Raw genomic sequence first — 20,007 nt, 5'->3', positions numbered from 1 at the left:
AGTATTGGAATAGTAGAATCTGCATATAACAAAAGCATGAACGATAGTTTCAGCAACAGATGAGCTGGAGGCAGGAACAGAGATGAGGAATATTTCAGAGGTGAAAGAAGGTAGTCTTTGCAAAGGACAGAATACAGGATTGGAGGCTCAGTTCAGGGTCAAATAGTATATGAAGATGTGAAAAATCAAGTTCAGAAGGAGATAGTGGCTAGGGAGAGAAACCGAATCAATCGTTAGGGAACGGAGCTTTTGGTAGGGGTTGAAGTCAATGGCTTTGGTCTTCCCAACGTTTAGTTAAAGGAAGTTATGGCTCATTCAGGAGTGGATGTAGGATAAACAGTCTGACAGTACTGAGGCAGATGAAGGACAGAGACAGTGGTGGAGAAAAAGCTCTTTGCTGTCAGCGTTCATATGGAATGTGACGTCCTATCTTCAGATGATGTCGCCAAGGGGCGGTATACAGATGACAAATAAGAAGGATTCAAAGCCAGATCCTTGGCTGGCTCCAGAGCAGCATCCCCACTAGGTTTCTTGAGTGCGTGGGCGATTTCTTCAATACATGGCTCTGAACGTGTAGTAACTTAGAAGGGCTGACTTGTGCAAAGCCTGTGCTAGGGCTTTCAGGGTGCTGTACTGCCACGCAGCTTAGAGGGAACATTGTTCCAGAGGAAACAATACATGGATGGCAAGAGAAGCCATTGCTGAAGATTCTTTGGCTAAGACAGAATTAATAGATTTTGCTTTCATATTAAATTGATGATGCTTCTAAATTAATGCAAGGTTAGCCAGTTTTGCGCACACAATTTTGTATGTTAATTATTACTTCACAATGTTGGAAGCGTTGTTGGATTTACTCCTTCAGAAACCTTTTTGATTTTACAAATTGACGTTGAAAGTGAGTCTGAACTGTGTGTGGAACAATATTTTTCCATCACAAAAATAAAAACACCTGGAAAAACTCAGCAGGTCTGACAGCATCTGCAAAGAGGAACACAGACAATGTTTCGAGTCCGTATGACTCTTCAACAGAACTAAGGAAAAATAGAAAAGAGATTAAATATAAGCTGGTTTGGTGGGGGGGGGAGGTGGGACAGGTAGAGCTGGATAGAGGGCCAGTGATAGGTGGAGATTGCCAAAAGATGTCATAGACAAAAGGACAAAGAGGTGTTGACGGTGGTGATATTATCTAAGGAATGTGCTAATAGGTGACATTAAGGGTAGAAAGCAGGACGAGCAAGGTACAGATAGCCCTAGTGGGGGTGGGGTGGGGGGAAGGGATTGAAATAGGCTAAAAGATAGAGATAAAACAATGGATGGAAATACATTTAAAAATAATGGAAATAGGTGGGAAAAGAAAAATCTATATAAATTATTGGAAAAAAGGGGGATCGGAAAGGGGGTGGGGATGGAGGAGAGAGTTCATGCAATTTTAGATCATGAACTCTCTCCTCCATCCCCACCCACTTTCCAATCCCCCTTTTTTCAATAATTTATATAGATTTTTCTTTTCCCACCTATTTCCATTATTTTTAAATATTTCCCTCCATTGTTTTATCTCTATCTTTTAGCCTATTTTGATCCCTTTCCCCCAACCCACTCCCACTAGGGCTATCTGTACCTTGCTCGTCCTGCTTTCTACCCTTAATGTCACCTATTAGCACATTTCTTAGATAATATCACCACCGTCAACACCCCTTTGTCCTTTTGTCCATGACATCTTTTGGTTATCTCCACCTATCACTGGTCCTCTATCCAGCTCTACTTGTCCCCCCACCCTTAAACCAGCTTATATTTCACCTCGCTTCTATTTTTCCTTAGTTCTGTTGAAGAGTCATACGGACTCGAAACATTGACTGTGTTCCTCTCCGCAGATGCTGTCAGACCTGCTGAGTTTTTCCAGGTATTTTTATTTTTGTTTTGGATTTCCAGCATCCGCAGTTTTTTGCTTTTATCTTAATATTTTTCCATCGTTTACTATTGTTTTTAACAGTTATTTTGTATACAGTCTCAGTGCAAGAAAACAATTTACACAAATAATTTGCAAATTGTGAAGACCATTGTGTCACTTACATTAATTGCAGCTATCGTCACCAGATTGGATCCATACAACTTCAACCATATTTCCTGAACAGCTCTCCAGAACTCCCCCGTATGCTCGGGTGTCTTCCCATACATCTCATTGATGTCCAAACCAGCAGAAAAGATCTTAGGAATAGACTAAAATTAAAGTATTATGATTAAATTTCTTCCTCCCAAAACAAAAAACAATCTATATTGGAAAGAAGCTAGGATCATTTCGTAATTTTAGTTTGCAGTCTTTTAAGATGAAATTTCTCATTCTACTTCATGTTCTTTGCTGTTGGCACTTCAATGCAGATACCTAATGTTCACAGGGAGCATTGTTTTATTCAACAATCTCATGACTGCATAAACAACGCTGTACCAGTACACAGCAAACCAATTTTGTCAGACATTTATGGGCAAAACACGACATGAATAGATTTACACGGACTTTATCTTTTGCTTAACAAAATTACAATATTTCACTTGCACTTTTTTCTTTGTTTTCCATTGGAAATAGTTTCTCTATTTACCTTAACTGTTCTCATTAACATCTTGAAAACTTAGAACACCTTAGCTTCTGGATACCAGGGAATACAACTCTGGTTTATGTAATCATTCCTTGTAGCTTAACTCCTGGAGTCCAGGTATCATTCTGGTCGATCTACACTGCACCCCCTCCAACGCTAATACATCTTTCATATGTTATGGTGTCTAGAAATGCTCACAGTATACCAGGTGTGGTCTAACTGGGGTAGAAGCATAACTTCTACCCTCTCGTATTCTAGTTCTTTGGATTAAAGGCCAGCATTCCATTAGCCTTTTTTGATTATTTTCATGTATCAGTTCATGACATTTTAATGGTCTACGTAACTGGACCTCCACTGTTTCTAGCTTTTCACTACTTAGAAAGTACCCTGTTCTATCCGTTTATGTCCAAGTTGGATGAACTCACATTTGCTCACAATGAAATCCATTGTGCAGTTTTGCCCATGCACTTAATCTATTAATGTTTCTGTCATTTTATGCTTTCATCTACACTACTTACATTGTGGCCTATCTTTGTTCATCAACAAATTTGGATATGTGGCTTCCTATTCCATCATCTAAGTTGTTAATAAATATGGTGAATAGTTGAGGCTCCAATGCAAATCCTGCAGGACACTATCAGCCAGATCCTGCCAATGAGAGGACCTGTCCATTATATCTGCTTCAGTGGAAGCACTGAATGATTTTCCTGAAGGCTGTTGAGGCCAACTGTAGCCACCTCAGTGGAAGTAGTATAATTCCAGGAAATGAACCTTAGAGCTTCTGGTGCAAAGCATTTAAGTGTATGCTGAATTCATTCACTGAGCAGAAAGCCATTTTAAAATCAGGAACATCTGGATCCATTCTGCTGTGGAAAACTCTAAATTGTAAACGACCAGTGTGAATGTTAGTGAATGGATGTTTGATGATGGATGAATGTGTGAATGGCTAGGATGGGTAAGTGGATGAGGTAAGTGGGTATGGTGGCAGGTTGTTAGAGATGTAGGGTGGGTTATGGGTAGGTGGGTGAGTAGATAGGTGGTCAGTGGGTTGTCGAGTGGTGGGGCCTAGTTGGCTGTGTCCAGGGGCATTTGGGTTGGGTCGGGACAGGGGTGTAGATGCACTGCAGGAATACACCAAGGCTCCTTCGACAGCACCTTCCAAACCTATGACCACTACCACTAGAAGGGCAAAGGCAGCGGATAGATGGGAACACCACCGTCTGGCAGTTCCCCTCCAAGTCACTCACCATCCTGACTTGGAAATATATCGCCGTTCCTTCACTGTCGCTGGGTCAAAATCCTGGAACTCCCTTCCTAACAGCACTGTGGTTGTACCTACACCACATGGACTGCAGTAGTTCAAGAAGACAGCTCACCACCACTTTCTCAAGGACAACTAGGGATGGGTAATAAATGCTGGCCCAACTAGCAATGTCCACATCCCTTGAATGAATAAAAAGTCAGGTCCTGCCTGGCGGGAGTTGAGGGCAGGGGAGAGGTTGAAGGGGCAGTCGGGGGTGGGGGGTGGTCAGTGTCAGTGATTGCGCGGTCAATTGTATAGTTATTCAGGAGTTAGACTAGGATTTTTCTGTTTTACATTTCCTGAGTAACTAACCAGGTGAGCATGGTGGAACTCTCTGAAGTTTCCAACTCTAACTCAGAGTCAGAGACTTTTTTGGAGTGTCCCGGGAAGCTCAACCTTCCTGGGCAATTCGCAAGGAATCAGTGGGACAGGACTTTTGCCAGGGTCCCGACGAGCATCTTAGGTCATATTCCATTAATGATCCCGTATAAAACATCACATAGGAAGACAGAACATATGCTGCCATTGAATTGTAAACATGAGTGAAAATAAAGAAACAAATACTGCACTCGCCAATTTCTTCACGATGATGTGTATGCCATCAAAGCAATGCAGGCAATCATATACTGAGCAGGGATATCCAGTTCAGTAGCAAGCACATACTGCCCATCAAGGCCAGTTTTTGACTCGGTTTATCGTGATTACAAGCCCTACCAGTAATTATTCCAGGTTGCTGATACTATCAGAGGTATCAACCATACAAAGCTACTACACAGAATTCATTCCGTCATTACCAATTTAGCTGCTCACCTTCACTAGTAAGCTTGGAATACTCACATTAAAAGTACAAGAATTGTTGCAGACCTCAATCCTTTTATAATGATCTATTGCAATATCTTATTATGTGTAATGTGCTTGCTTTCTCATTGTTCTTTTTGATATAAATTACTGGCCTGGATTGGGGGATACAGCCATAATTTCAAAGTTTGCAAATGGCATAAAACTCAGAAATGTAGTAAACAATGAGGAGGATAGTAAGAGATTTCATGAGGACACAGATAGACTAGTGAGGGGACAGTATGAACTAATTTAAAGTGGGTACAGGAACAGAGAGACCTGGGACTATATGTACATAAATTTTTGAAAATACATGAAACTGTTGGCTTTATTAACAGAAGCTTAGTGGTAAAGGGAGGAGTGGGACCAACTAGGGAACAAAAAGGGATTTACGCATGGAGTCAGGGGGCATGGCTAAGGTATTAAATGAATATTTGCATCTGTCTTTACCAAGGAAGAAAATGCTGTTGGCCATGGTGAAAAGCAGGTTTAAAATTGGTAAGGAGGAGGTATTTGATAGACTCTCTGTACTTAAGGTTGATAATGCATCAGGACCAGATGAGATGCATTCAAGGATACTGAAGGAAGTGGGAGTGGAAAATTGCAGAAGCACTAGCCATAATTTTCCAATCTTCCTTAGACTCAGGGGTGGTGCCAGAGGACTGGAAAATAGTAAATGTTACACCTTTGTTCACAAAAGGGTGTAAAGGTAAGCCCACCAACTACAGGCCAGTCAGTTTAACCTTGGTGGTGGGGAAGCTTCTGGAAATGATAATTCGGTACAAAATTAATAGTCACTTGGACAAATGTAGCTAAATTAAGGAAAGCCAGCAGAAATTTGTTGAGGGAAAATTGTGTTTAACTAACTTGTTGGAGTTTTTTGTTGACATAACAGAGAGAGTCAATGTGTATTTGGACTTTGAAAAGGCATTGACAAAGTGACGCACAACAGACTTGTGAGCAAAATTTGAGCTCATTGAATAAAAAGAACAGTAGCAACATGGATACAAAATTGGCAGAATGACAGGAAACAAAGAGTAGTAGTTAATGATTGTTTTTCAGACTGGAGGACGGTTTATAGTGCAGACCCCCAGGGGTCTGTGTTAGGGCCCCTGCCCTTCCTGATATATATTAATGACCTCGCTTTTGGTGTACAGAGCAAAACTTAAAATTTTCAAACAATACAAAACTTGGAAGTATTGTGAACTGTGAGGAGGATAGCATGAAATTCAAAAGGACATAGACAAGTTGGTGGATTGAGCAGACAAGTGGCAGAAGAAATTTAATGCAGAGGAGTGTGGTCCTAGGGGCAAAGAACTTAAGTTATGTAGATAGATTGGAGAAGTTGGGAATGCTTTCCTTGGAAAAGAGAAGGTTGAGAGGAGATTTGATAGAAGTATTCAAAATCATGAGAGGTCTGAACAGAGTAGATAGGGAGAAACTGTTCCCATTGGGAGAAGGATCAAGAACAATAGGTCATAGATTTAAAAATAATTAGCAAAAGAAGCCATGGCAACACAAGGTAAAGTTTTTTGACGCAGCGAGTGGTTAGGATCTGGAATGCACTACTTGAGAGTGTGGTGGAGGCAGGGTCAATTGAAGCATCCAAGATGGAATTGGATTTTTAGCTGAAAAGGAAGAATGCGCAGGGCTAAGGGGAGAAGGTGGGGGAATGGCACTAGGTGAATTGCTCCTTCGGAGACTCTGCACAGGCATGATGGGCTGAATGGCCTCCTTCTATACCGTAACCATCCTTATGATTCTGTCAAGAGCAAGGAAGTTATGATAAACCATAATAAAACATTAGTTAGGTCTAAGCAAGAGTGTTATGTTCTATTCTGGGCAACACACTTTAGCAAGGATATAAAGACCTTGGAGAAGATGCAAAAGAGGCTTATTAGAATGTACCAGGGTTGAGATATGAATTATGTGGAGAGACCAGAGAAAATTGGGTTCTCTTAAGGGGAGAGAAGATTAAGTGAAAATTTGACAGAGATATTCAAATTCATGAATGATTTTGATAGAGTAAATAAGGAGAAACTGTTTCCAGTGGCAAAAGAGGGCACAGATTTATGGAGATTGGCAAAAGAACATTTATTTTTACACAGTGAGTGGTTGTGATCTGGAATGCAATGCACTGCCTGAAAGCATGATGGAAGCAGATTCATAGTAACAGTCAAGAGAACTGAAGAATACTTGTAGGGGAAAAAAACAGGGAAGTGAGTCTAATTGAATAGTTCTACCAAAGACCTGGCACAGGCACAATGAGCTGAATGGCCTCCTATGCTGTATTATCCTATGATTCAATCAATCAGAATTATTGCTCAGATTTTTATACATACAGAAGTGAGAACTACACCCCGACACTCCCGGTCCATCTCAAGTTTCTCCATATTAATGGCAAATTCTGTGAGGAATTCCAGGTTTAGACTGTTAACTGGAGGTTTCTTCATCTGAATCACTGCAACACCTAAAAAAAAGTTTTAGAAAATGCACTAAAGAGGTTATTAGTCCTTTTGTACAATGAAAAAAAATAACAACGCCAATGCTGTATTGGCATTTCAAAAACAAAAATATCACAAGCTGATGGCAAACTGATGAAATGAACGCTGGAAGGGCAGAATAATTTTAGTCAGAGGGTATGGAGGCTTTGGACACCCAATTGTTAAAACTTGTAGTTGTACAGATAACTGGCCCACTACCATTCTAATAGGTTCTCTGCCCGCTCTGGGGCAACTATCAGCAGAGATGCTTCAAAACACGGTCTCCATCTTGTCAGCTTGACTCAGTTAGAAGCACTCTGCCCTCTGTGCCAGAGGGTTTAATCCCCATCACAGAACTTACATACGAAAATATGAATTAGGAGCAGCAGCAGGCCACTTAGTCCCACGAGCCTGCTCCACCATTGAATAAGATTAAGGCTAATCTGAATGTAACCTCAACCTACATTCTGGCCTACCCTCGATAACCTTTCACCCCTTGTTAATCAAAAATCTATCCAGCTCTGCCTTAAGAATATTCGAAGACTTTGCTTCCACTGCCTTTTGAGGAAGAGGGTTCCAAAGGCTCATAATCCTCTGAGAGAAAAAATTTCTCCTCATCTCTGTCTTAAATGAGCAGCCCCTTATTTTTAAACAGTGATCCCTAGTTCTAGATTCTCCCACAAGAGGAAACATCCTCTCCACATCCATCCCATAAAGAGCTCTCCTTTACACCATAAGCTTTTATTTTCTGCAATAACCTTTGATGTGGCACTTTATCAAATGCCTTCTGGAAATCTAAGTACAGTACATCCACTGGTTCCCCTTTATCCACAGCATGTGACTCCTTCAAAGAACTCCAATAAATTGATTAAACTCCTCCATCACCCCCTACTCCTCAACCCCCACCTATGGCACCTCACCATGCGAATGCAAAAAATGCAACACCTGCCCCTTCACTTCCCCTATCCTCACCGTCCAAGGGCCCAAACACTTCTTTCAAGTGAAGCAGCATTTCACTTGCATTTTCCCCAAATTAGTCTACTGCATTCGTTGCTCCCAATGCGGTTTCCTCTACATTGGAGAGACCAAACGCAGACTGGGTGAAGAACACCTTCGGTCTGTCCGCAAGCATGACCCAGACCTCCCTGTCGCTTGCCATTTTAACACTCCACCCTGCTCTCTTGCCCACATGTCTGTCCTTGGCTTGCTGCATTGTTCCAGTGAAGCTCAACGCAAACTGGAGGAACAACACCTTATCTTCCGACTAGGCACTTTACAGCCTTCCGGACTGAATATTGAGTTCAACAACTTTAGATCGTGAACTCCCTCCTCCATCCCCACCCCCTTTCCGTTTCTTCCCCCCTCCCTTTTGTTTTTTCCAATAATTTATATAGATTTTTCTTTTCCCACCTATTTCCATTATTTTTAAATGTATTCCATCCATGCTTTATTTCACCCCGCCCCCCACTAAAGCTACCTTGCTTGTCCTGCTCTCCACTCTTAATTAGCACATTCTTTTAGATAATATCACCACCTTCAACACCTCTTTGTTCTTTTGTCTGTGACATCTTTTGGTTTTCTCCTCCTATCACTGCTTGCTTGTCCCAACAACACCCCCCCCACCCTTCTTCCCCCCACTCCCTCAACCACCCCCCCCCACCCCCAACCCTTAAACCAGCTTATATTTCACCCCTTTCCTGTTTCTACTTAGTTCTGTTGAAGGGTCACGAGGACTCGAAACCTCAACTTTGCTCTTCTCCGCCGATACTGCCAGACCTGCTGAGTTTTTCCAGGTATTTCTGTTTTTGTTTTGGATTTCCAGCATCTGCAGCTTTTTGTTTTTATAATTGATTAAGCTTGATTTCCCTTTTACAAAACCAAGTTGACTCTTCCTGATTGCCTTGAATTTTGCTCAATGCCCTGCTATAACGTCTTTAATAACAGCTTCTAACATTTTCCTTATGACAGATGTTAGGCTAACTGGCCTATAGTTTTGTGCTTTCTGTCTCCCTTTTTGAATAAAGGAGTTCTATTTGCTATTTTCCAATTTAATGGAACCTTCCTGAATCTAGGGAATTTTCAAAAATTAAAACCAATACTTCAACTATCTACCTAGCCACTTCTTAGGGTGAAGTCCACCCGGACCTAGGGATTGGTCAGCCGGCAGCCTCAACAATTTGCTCAGTACCACTGCCCTGGTGATTGTAATTTTCCCTGAGTTCCTCCCTCCCTTCCATTTCCTGATTTGCAGTTATTTCCAGGATGTAACTTGTATCTTCTGTAGTGAAGACTGAAGCAAGAAGTTTAATTCATCCACCATCTCCCTACTTTCCATCATCAATTCCTCAGACGTACTTTCTATAGGACCAATGCTCACTTTGTTAATTCTTTTCTTATTTAAATGTCTATAGAAACTCTTACTACCTGTCTTTATATTACTAGCTAGCTTTCTATTATACTCTAATTTTTCTCTCCTTACTAATCTTTTTTTCGTTCTTTTCTGTTCTTTATATTCTTTCCAATCTTCTGACCTGCCACCTGTCTTGGCGTAATTATATCCTTTTTCTTTAAGTTTGGTACTGTCTTTAACTTTTTTTAGTTAACCATGGATGGTGCACCCTCCCCTTGGAATTTTTCTTTCTCACTGTAATGCGTTTATTCTATGTATTCTGAAATATCCCTTTAAATGTCTTGACACATCCCTAACTTCACTTGCCAGTTCATTTTAGCCGCTTTCATGTTCTCATAATTGCCCTTATTTAAGTTTAAAACACTAGGCATGGACACACTTGTTTCTCCCTCAAAATGAATGTAAAATTCAATCATATTATGATCACTGCTACCTAGGTGTGCCTTCACTAAGGCCCAATTAATCAAATCTCGCTGCTCAAAACCAGGTCTAGTATAGTCTGCTCTCTGGTTGGCTCCAGAATGTGCTGTTCTAAGAAACTATCCTGAAAACATTCTATAAACTCCTCATCTACGCTACCTTTGCCGATCTGATTTTTCCAGTCTACATGTAGATTAAAATCCCCCATGATTATTGCTGTACTTTTCGGGAAAGCTCCCATTATCTCTTCTTTTATACACTGTCCTACCATGTAGTTTCAATTGGGGGCCTGTACACCACTCCCATAAGTGACTTCTTGCCTTTATCTTTCCTCATCTCAACCCTAACTGCTTCTGCATCCTGGTTTCCTGAACTTAGGTCATCCCTCTCTAATTTGCTAATACCATCGTTAATTAACAGAGTCAGCACCCCATCTTTTCCTAACTTCCTGCCTTTCCTAACTGTCACATAGCAATACTGGTGTCAGTGCCCCACACACCAGAACCCACTTCTCCCACACCAGTCTTTGACCCATACACCCATTTCGCTAATCTTATTTGTCCTATGCCAATTTTCACGCAGCTCAGGTAATAATCCAGAAATTATTACTTCTGAGGTTCTGCTTCTTAATTTGGTGCCCAGCTCATCATACTGACTATGCAGAGCCTCCTTCTTCATCTGTCTATGTCGTTGGTACCTACATGGACCACGACCACTAGATTCACCCACTCCCACTGCAAGTTCCTCTCCAGCCCTGAGCACATCTCCCAAACCCTGGCACCGGGCAGGCAACAGAGCCGTCTGGAATCGCGCTCTTTGCCACAGAGAACAGTGTCAATCCCTCTTACTATATTGTCTGCTACTACCACTACATTCCTATTTGCTCACTCCACTTCCTGTACCATGGTGCCATGGTCAGTTTGCTCATCCACTGTGCAACCCCCACTCTCATCCAAACAAGCTGAAAGAACCTCAAACCTGTTGGACAATTGCAGAGACCCATACTTCTGCACTCCTGCCCTCTGGGTCCTCTGACCTGCCTCACTTGCAGTCATACTCACCTGTCCCTGGCCATTGATCAAACCAGAAGACCCTATCCTAAGGGTGTGACTGCCTTCTGGTATAAAGCATTCAGGCAACTTTCCCACTCCGCTGATGTGCCGCGCAGCCTCCAGCTCAATGGCTCTGAGCTGAAGTTCCTCAAGCTATAAACACTTACTGCAGACCCTGGATCACTAATGTCCTTTTAGGGAAGGAGCTCCAACATGCTGCAGCCTTGACACATCACCTACCCTGCAATCCTTAATGTGTTTTAAGACATAAGACATAGGAGCACAAATTAGGCCATTTGGCCCATTGAGTCTGCTCCGTCATTCAATCATGGCTGATAAGTTTCTCAACCCCATTCTCCCGCCTTCTCCTCATAACCTTTGATCCCCTTACCAATCAAGAACCTTTCTATCTCGGTCTTAAATACACTCAATGACCTGGCCTCCACAGCCTTCTGTGGCAATGAATTCCATAGATTCACCACTCTCTGGCTAAAGAAGTTTCTCCTCATCTCTGTTCTAAGAGGTCTTCCCTTTACTCTGAGGCTGTGCCTTGGGGTCCTAGTCTCTCCTACTAATGGAAACATCTTCCCCACGTCCACTCTATCCAGGCCTTTCAGTATTCTGTAAGTTTCAACCAGATCCCCCCTCATCCTTCTAAACTCCATCGAGTATAGACCCAGAGTCCTCAAACGTTCCTCATATGTTAAGCTTTTCATTCCTGGGATCATTCTTGTGAACCTCCTCTGGACCCTCTCCAGGGCCAGCACATGCTCCCTGAGATACGGGGCCCAAAATTGCTCACAATATTCTAAAAGTGGTCTGACCAGAGCTTTATAAAGCCTCAGGAGCACATCCCTGCTTTTATATTCTAGTCCTCTCGAAATAAGTGCCAACATTGCATTTGCCTTCTTAACTACCAACTCAACCTGCAAGTTAACCTTAAGAGAATCCTGGACTAGGACTCCCAAGTCCCTTTGCACTCCAGATTTCTGAATTCTCTCCCCATTAAGAAAATAGTCTATGCCTCTATTCTTCCTACCAAAGTGCATGACCTCACACTTCCCCACGTTGTATTCCATCTGCCAATTCTTTGCCCATTCTCCTAAACTGTCCAAATCCTTCTGCAGCCTCCCCACCTCTTCAATACTACCTGTCCCTCACCTATCTTTGTATCATCTGCAAACTTAGCCAGGATGCCCTCAGTTCCTTCATCTAGATCATTAATGTATAAAGTGAAAAGTTGTGGTCCCAACATTGACCCCTGCGGAACTCCACTAGTCACCGGCCGCCATCCTGAGAAGGAGACCCTTATCCCCACTCTCTGCCTCCTGCCAGACAGCCAATATTCTATCCATGCTAGTACCTTGCCTCTAACACCATGGGCTCTTATCTTACTGAGCAGCCTCCTGTGCGGCACGTTGCCAAAGGCCTTCTGGACGTCCTAGTTGATAACATCCATTAGCTCTCCTTTGTCTAATCTACTTGTTACCTCCTCAAAGAATTCTAACAGATTTGTCAGGCATGACCTCCCCTTGATGAAACCATGCTGACTTTTAAATAATTACTTAATTATATTAATCATTTATTTATATTGCTTTCTTATATATTTTAACGGTACCACCAAATTGTGTAATATTTTAAACGTTAGGGATAGAACAGAACTTACCCACTTACCAGATTCTCAACAAACAACTAGCTCCTTTCCCCAGCAAGGACCAATTTCTATGGGGTGAGAAACATAGAGAAAGGAAACAAACACGTCCTTCCTTCCCTGAACTCCCCTCTCACCAAACTCCAAGTTTTCATTCCGTTAGTCAACTGCACTCCAAGGCTGCACTAAATAACCCTGAATTTATAGTAAACTGAACTGGGGCTACAGTAACCAGATTAGCTAATTAAATACTCAGCTCCTACAACTTCAGCATATAATCTAGTTTGCCATTTCAGTGCAGTACTTTGGGAGTGGTACGTAAAGCCAAATAGCTATTTTGCCATATTTCCCTTTCTTTTAACATTCACACACACAATTGCAGAAACTGTTATAGGTAATACTTGCAATTTCACATATATTTCATAAAAGCACTGCACAATTAAGAAAGCACTAATTTAGAATACCCTTCAACGTACATTTAACAGTAATTCACACTCTCATACATACATTATGCAGTTACTGCGCATCCCAGTTTCCATAGCTGCCTGTTGGAGGAAAGTATCAGTAATCAGCTTGCTTGCACTAGGTACCCATGAAAGCTTGCTTACCCTGGGTTCTCAAGGTACTTAAGGTGCAGGACAATAGATAGTACCCTGTGTATTGATGATCATGCTGGTTGGATTAGTGCTCCCATAGTTAGTGGTTACTTCCCTCAGAGGTAGTTTGTGCTCAATGGGCCTGCACAAATGGCCTCAGGCAGGTATTTCCCAGCTCCAGGTGAACACTCATTTAACGTGCACATATCCCACCTCTGTTTCAGCCAAATTGTTGCAGATGAGGCTGTGGTGTTGTGGTATTTTCACCAGACTATTAATCCAGAGACCCAGGGAAATGCTCTAGGGAGTGAGGTTTGAATCCCAGCATGGCAGACTCTGGAATTAAACTCTGGAATTAAAAATGAGATGATGACTGTGAAACCATTGTCGATTGTCGGGAAAATCCATTTGGTTCACTAATGTCCTTTTAGGGAAGGAAATCTGCCATCCTTACTTGGTCTGACCTACATGTGATTCCAGACCCACAGCAATGTGGTTGACTCTTAAATGCCCTCTGAAATGGCCCAGCAAGCCACTCAATTGTATCAAGCTGCTAAAAAATGTCTAAAAGGAGCTCCCTTCTTTACAGCATTATGGGTGTACCTACACCACATGCACTGCAGTGGTTCAAGAAGGCAGCTCACCACCACCTTCTCAAGGGCAACTAGGGATGAGCAATAAATGCTGGCCCAGCCAGCAATGCCCACATCCCATAAATAATGAATAAAAAAAACTCCACCAGAGAGGGGGGTGTGCATCTTCTTGCAGCTAGTAATGAGTTGTACTACTTTTTGGGGAGTGAGGTGGTCCTTTCTTTACAGGAGACAGGCCTAGAATGTACTCTGCTACATCTTCTAGAATGAGATCAGTTTCTGATGATCTGCCAAAGTGCTCTTCAGAATGGCCAGATGTGGCAAAATGACCAAGAGTTCCCCTTCTGCCCAAGTCCTTTCAGCAGTCATCTGATGTGGAGGGGTAGAACTTGCAGAGTATGTGCAAGGTTTAATTTTGAAACTGTCTTCATGAATTTTGCTGCAGGCGGTGGTAAAAGACTGACTGCATTTCCTTTGCCATTTCTCCTAACAGTCAGTCTAGCTCATGATCCAAAGGATTCCTTCAGGTTTTCTGTCCTGTCATTGGTTATAGAAGAGTGCACAAAGTTTGGAGTTGCTTCTGCAAGGGGATGTGGGGTGGCTAGGGGAAGACTTCCAAGGGGGTGGTTCACACTGACGTTTGCAAACCATTCCAAGGTTCTGGAAGGATAGCTTCATTTGTAGACAATAATATTAGTCATGTTGGGTGAAATGTAATTTGTCAACAACCAGTGGAAGCACCTAATCTGGTGAATCCTTTTTCATGCCAAACTCTATATTCAGCACAGGCAATCTTTTCTGATTTCCTATTATTCTACATTGGGGAGAAGGCTAACATAGCTTTTGAGATATTTAAAAAGACTGCACACTTGTGTCCAAGTCTGAAGCTTGTAGCAATGATACAGGATTTTCCAGACCTGCAATGTACCATTAAATTTTCCATCCCATCTGCGACGATTTCTGCAGCTAGCAGGACTGGGAAATTTAGGCCAATAAGTTACTTTCAGCTCTCTACTGACCTCCTGTGAGAGCTTATGAACAACATGCTGCATAAGGGGTCCTGCATTCCACATTCCCAACCACAGTGACGTTCTGGGGAGGGGATCAGGAACCAGGCCACAGTAATAAGGGAAGTTGTCCAGAAATAAGGGAAACTTAGTCTTTCCTCTTGTTTTGGGAGCTGGGGGTGTTTAGGGAATATTCATGATCTTTTGCTCACCAAGAGGAACTTGGAGATACAACTGTTCAGGTAAAGGTGTATTTGGGCGAGTGCCTTGACAGGCAACATTTGAAATTGGTAGAGGAAGTTGGAAGTTAGCTACAGAAAGTAAAGAAAAAGATTTGTCCCTTAAAAAAAAGTTTGTGATGGATGGTAGTCTCTGTCCTGGGTGATATTTGTAAATAGTTTTGTGTTATAAACTCTAAGAAATTCAATAGTTGTGAAAAAAACCCAAGTATGTCCAATAAACTTTACGACTGGAACTTCCTGTGACTGAGGAAGTTTAGCTGTCAGAAGTCTCCATTCAATTAGGGTCTCAGCTTTGCCTTCAGCCTCTTTTCCACAGTTTGCATCATTCATCTTGGTTTTGGATCCAAACATTTTTGTGGCTTTCAAGAATGGATAGCTTAACTAACTTTCAATATCCTTTTGAGCTGTGTATTTACGAACTGTCGGACGTGGATGTGTGTGTGTGTGTGTCTGTATATATGCATATCATTAACGCCAACCACCCTAATGATTAATAAACTATAAAATGCATGCAATGGTTGTCATGCATGGCCTTCATGTAATTTCTGCATGTAGCAAACTCTTATTCCCCATATACAAAAGCTACATCCTGAATTACTACCATAATGTCTTATTACCCAACCACTGACATATACCATTCCTAGGCAATGGAGTGCATGGGTGTGAACAGCATAACAGGCAAACACCACTTTCAGCAAATTAAGCCAACTCATTTGGCTGTTTGAGTCCGATGCTGTCAATTCAATTAGAGAATAAAATATACATGGGCAGGGTACAGTTTTCTCTATGCCTAACAGGGGCGGTGCCACTGTTGTGCTTTGCTGTCCAATGGCTGTCCACAGAGCATATAACATTTGAAGGCTCAGTTGAGGCATCCAAGAGGGAATTGGATTATCAGAGAAAGAAGAATGCACAGGGCCACCGGCAAAAGTCGGGGATGTGCCACTAGGTGAGTTGCTCCTGCAGAGCTGTAACATTCTATGATTCTGCCCAAAATCTTTAATAGGGACAGATGAGGAGGACCTTTCAGCCCAATTATCCCAAAGCCTACTTCAGAAGGCCTCTGTTGCAATTACTCCATGATAGAAAGAAAAATGTAAGCGTTTGAATTTCACTCTCTCAGTCTGTGAGAGTGAAATTCAAACGCTTACATTTTTCTTTCTGAGAGAGTTGAAATTCAGACTGGATTGAACTATTACATTCCACAGAAATTATACATCTATAATTCTATATTGGAAAATAAATGATACAATTAATGTTCCTAAACATAGAATTATCTCTCAATTAACTGAATGTCATGTGCCATTCTTACACATTACCTGTTTGAACTACAACACATTATACACATACATACATGTACTTCTGAAATTACCTGTGTTGCTGTCCAGTTCCACCATCATGTTCTTATTTGTGAACAGTCTCCTCTGGTATGATGATTTGCACAGCAACTGGCACAAAATCCCTGTTGGTTTATACTGTAAACTTTTAATACCATAAAGTGAGAGGTGTCCTGAAACACAAAAAATTCCACAGCTACTAAATGCTCAAGGAACAAGAGCATCTAATCAAAACAGTTTCTCATTCATTGTAAATCAGTTTAGCTAACATCCAAATGTTTACAACTCTTACAAGGTTGAAAACTTAAGCTATTTAAAAGCAACGACAAGCCTAAGACCAGCTTCTAAATAATAACAAATGACAGAGCATGATAATAGACCACAAAAATTAATCCCAACAATAAACCAAATAACAATTCCCGCTAAAATAGCTCAATGTTAAAAACAGGAAGAAACTAGCAAAAAATAGTCCCAACAACAAACAGTAACAAGTCCCAGAAACAAATCTATGATAGTAAACCCTAATAAATTATAAAGCATCTCAACTCTACTGGAAGCAATATACTGGTGGAGAGGATAAATAGAACAGCTGGATAGGTTGAGAGAAGAGCAAGAAACAAGGAGTATAGAGGTGTACCAAATAGCAAGCACACTGAAAGTAGGTACTTTACAGAAGAATAATAAACTGAAGAAAGGCCGATCAAAAGGAGTAGGAACTTAAGGGTGGCTGCACCAAGGAGTGGAAATAAGTGTCTTAAAATACAAACATGAGGAACTCTGTGAATAATCCAGGTGACCTGCAGTTCCAAAGTGAAAGGATTAGATTACATGTAAGACTTGTGGTTAAATACGGACACAGTACTGTGGCAATCTCACAGGGCATAAATTGGTGCAAAGGGACAGATAGAATCGGCCGGAGACAACATTGCATTTTATATAAAACTAATGAAAGGTAAATAATTAAAAACAAAAACAGAATTACCTGGAAAAACTCAGCAGGTCTGGCAGTATCAGCAGAGAAGAAAAGAGTTGACGTTTCGAGTCCTCATGACCCTTCAACAGAACTTTATTCACCTAGTTCTGTTGAAGGGTCATGAGGACTCGAAACGTCAACTCTTTTCTTCTCAGCCGATGCTGCCAGACCTGCTAAGTTTTTCCAGGTAATTGTTTTTGTTTTGGATTTCCAGCATCCACAGTTTTTTGTTTTTATCTCTGAGGTAAATAATTAAACCTGGTCTCAGTATAAAGGTGTTATGGACTGAGATAAGGGATCAAGGGAAGCTAGTTGTTGGAATCCATGCCAGGTCACTAAATCAGGTTGAGATTACAGATGCTGAACTGCTGAACAATTGAAAAAGGGTTAGGGAGGTCTGTCTGAACATCAATATGACTTTCTGAGGAGAATTTTAAACTACCAGAAATTAAGCAGCTGAATAGCTAGGGGAGTTGGTGGCGGTGGGAATAGTAACAAAAATATTTGTTTCAGGGAGGTTGGAAACTATATGAGTACATGAGGGAGGAAGAAATAGAAGGTTATTGCAAAAGGGTTAGATGAAGAGGATTGGAAGAACACTCGTGTTATGCAGAAAGACTGATGTAGACCAGTTGGACTGAATGCCGGTTTCTATGCTGTACATTCTGCAGATAACAAAGTAAGGTCCCACCGTTTACGACTTCCTCTTTCGCAAATTCGCTTATCTGCGCAAAAGTCTTTGTACACCAGTTCGCACATTCCGGGGCCAAGTGTTCACTTATCCGTGGTTTTAAAAATAAAAGACAGGATCCATCTTTAGAAAATGCCGCAAAAAAGAAAAACTGCCTAAATAAAGGTAAAAAAATGGAAGGTGTCCATGATGTATTTCCTGCAGTACGAAATGTGTACTACGTGTGTTGTCTGCCATTGTTCGCACATGGCTGCTCCTTCTTCCTGCGATTTAGTCCCTGATTGCAGTCCACCTCCACTGTGAAGTACTGTTAAGTGTGACCAATTTTACATTTTTGTTTTACTTAACAATTTCTCCAGTAAATTTGTCTTTAAATCTATTGAAAACATAATTTTTATTGCCTTTGAATCTTTATACATGTAAAATTTTAGGATCTAATATCTATATCTAATTGACTCCCATTGTGAACTATGTTCGTCATTCATGATTTTGCCATTTGCAAGGCTTCATAGGGATGTAACCTGTGAATGGCGGGACTTTACTGTATTGCTTTGTGCTAACTGGGCTTGTTGATAAAGGGAACTTGGTGAACATTAGATATTTACATTTCAGGGAGGCTTTTGTTAGAGGAAGATGGTCTATAAAGTAGAAATATATGGAATAGTTAGGGAGATATTGAAGCGGATTGGAATAGATGCAACAAATGAGTCAGGGAAACTGTTAAATAGCATGAGATATTTAGTGCATCACCTAGGATCCCTTATTATTCATGTTACGTATCAATTACTTGGAGACAGATAGAGGCAAAACTTCAAAATTTACTGATGACATCAAATGGATGAGGGTGGGGGTTGCAAACAATCAAGAGCAAAGAGCTCCAAGTAGATTGAGACGCTTGGCTGAGAAATGACAAATAGAGTTCCTTGGTGACAAACACAAAATTAAGGGGAGTGAAGAAGAAGCCATCATATCTACCCATCATATAGGGTAAAAGCAGAGGTTTATGGAGATACTGAAAACGCCTGCATTAATTGAAGCAAAAACAGATCAGAGGATATACTGGCAGTGAGCTGTGTATTATCACTATGTAGTGACTGGGCTGTTGGCAACGAGTAGTGAGTGGGGTAGTGCGCAATGTGGTGTGTACTGGCAGTAAATGATGTAAAGCAGTTGGACTTGGACTAAGTAAGCGACAGGTGCTGGGCTGGCAGTGTGGGGGTACAAGCCCTGGGCTGGCAGTAAGCGGGGGTACAGGCGCTGGGCTGGCAGTAAGCAGGGGTACAAGCCCTGGGCTGACGGTAAGCGGGGGTACGGGCGCTGGGCTGGCGGTAAGCGGGGGTACGGGCGCTGGGCGGGCGGTAAGCGGGGGTACGGGCGCTGGGCTGGCAGTAAGCGGGGGTACGGGCATTCAGCAGGGTTTAATGCATCTGAATTTCCAGACAATTGACCGAATTCCCTGTGTTGAGCCCCCAGACTCCGCCCTGGGCCATATGTTTGGCTCAGGGGATAAACACGGTCTGATTTAGGGCAATGAGCTCCAAGTCCGCAGCCGGAGTTCCCACCCAATTTGCGGTATTTTGGAGTCACAGACCTGAGCAAAGTCCCCGCATCACATTCCACAAAGCAGCCATTTTCCACCGGAAACCAGAAACCGGAAATAACGAGCCGCGTACAGCGCCACCAGCCGGGCTATGTCGGTATTACAGCCTAGTGGACAGCGGTGGCATTGCAGCTAGGTGAACCAGGCTCATTGGCTCATGATGGTAGTACTGTAGTATTATACTATAAAATACTGTACATATTGCACAGTGGGATAAATTT

General features: G+C 41.9%; 1 protein-coding gene across 4 annotated transcripts in view; it reads right to left on the bottom strand.

The window, feature by feature from the left end:
• Window positions 1–19,847, bottom strand: part of eci1 (enoyl-CoA delta isomerase 1) — a 29,082-nt gene extending 9,235 nt beyond the window's left edge. For 2 of the 4 annotated variants that reach the window (XM_041206812.1, XM_041206813.1), the window contains exons 1-4: window positions 19,778–19,847; window positions 16,558–16,695; window positions 7,074–7,201; window positions 2,071–2,217 (exon numbers count right to left, since the gene is read on the bottom strand). In XM_041206812.1, the coding sequence (XP_041062746.1) occupies window positions 2,071–2,217; window positions 7,074–7,201; window positions 16,558–16,695; window positions 19,778–19,817 (453 nt within the window). In that variant the 5' untranslated portion in view covers window positions 19,818–19,847. Of the gene's footprint in view, window positions 1–2,070; window positions 2,218–7,073; window positions 7,202–16,557; window positions 16,696–18,186; window positions 18,563–19,777 lie in introns of all 4 variants that reach the window. The other 2 variants (XM_041206815.1, XM_041206814.1) reach the window with 2 other exon arrangements.
• Between the last annotated feature and the right edge of the window lie 160 nt (window positions 19,848–20,007).

This window comes from Carcharodon carcharias, chromosome 15 (assembly GCF_017639515.1).
Source record: "Carcharodon carcharias isolate sCarCar2 chromosome 15, sCarCar2.pri, whole genome shotgun sequence".
NCBI lineage: Eukaryota > Metazoa > Chordata > Chondrichthyes > Lamniformes > Lamnidae > Carcharodon > Carcharodon carcharias.
This window is presented reverse-complemented; position numbering and strand designations above follow the sequence as displayed.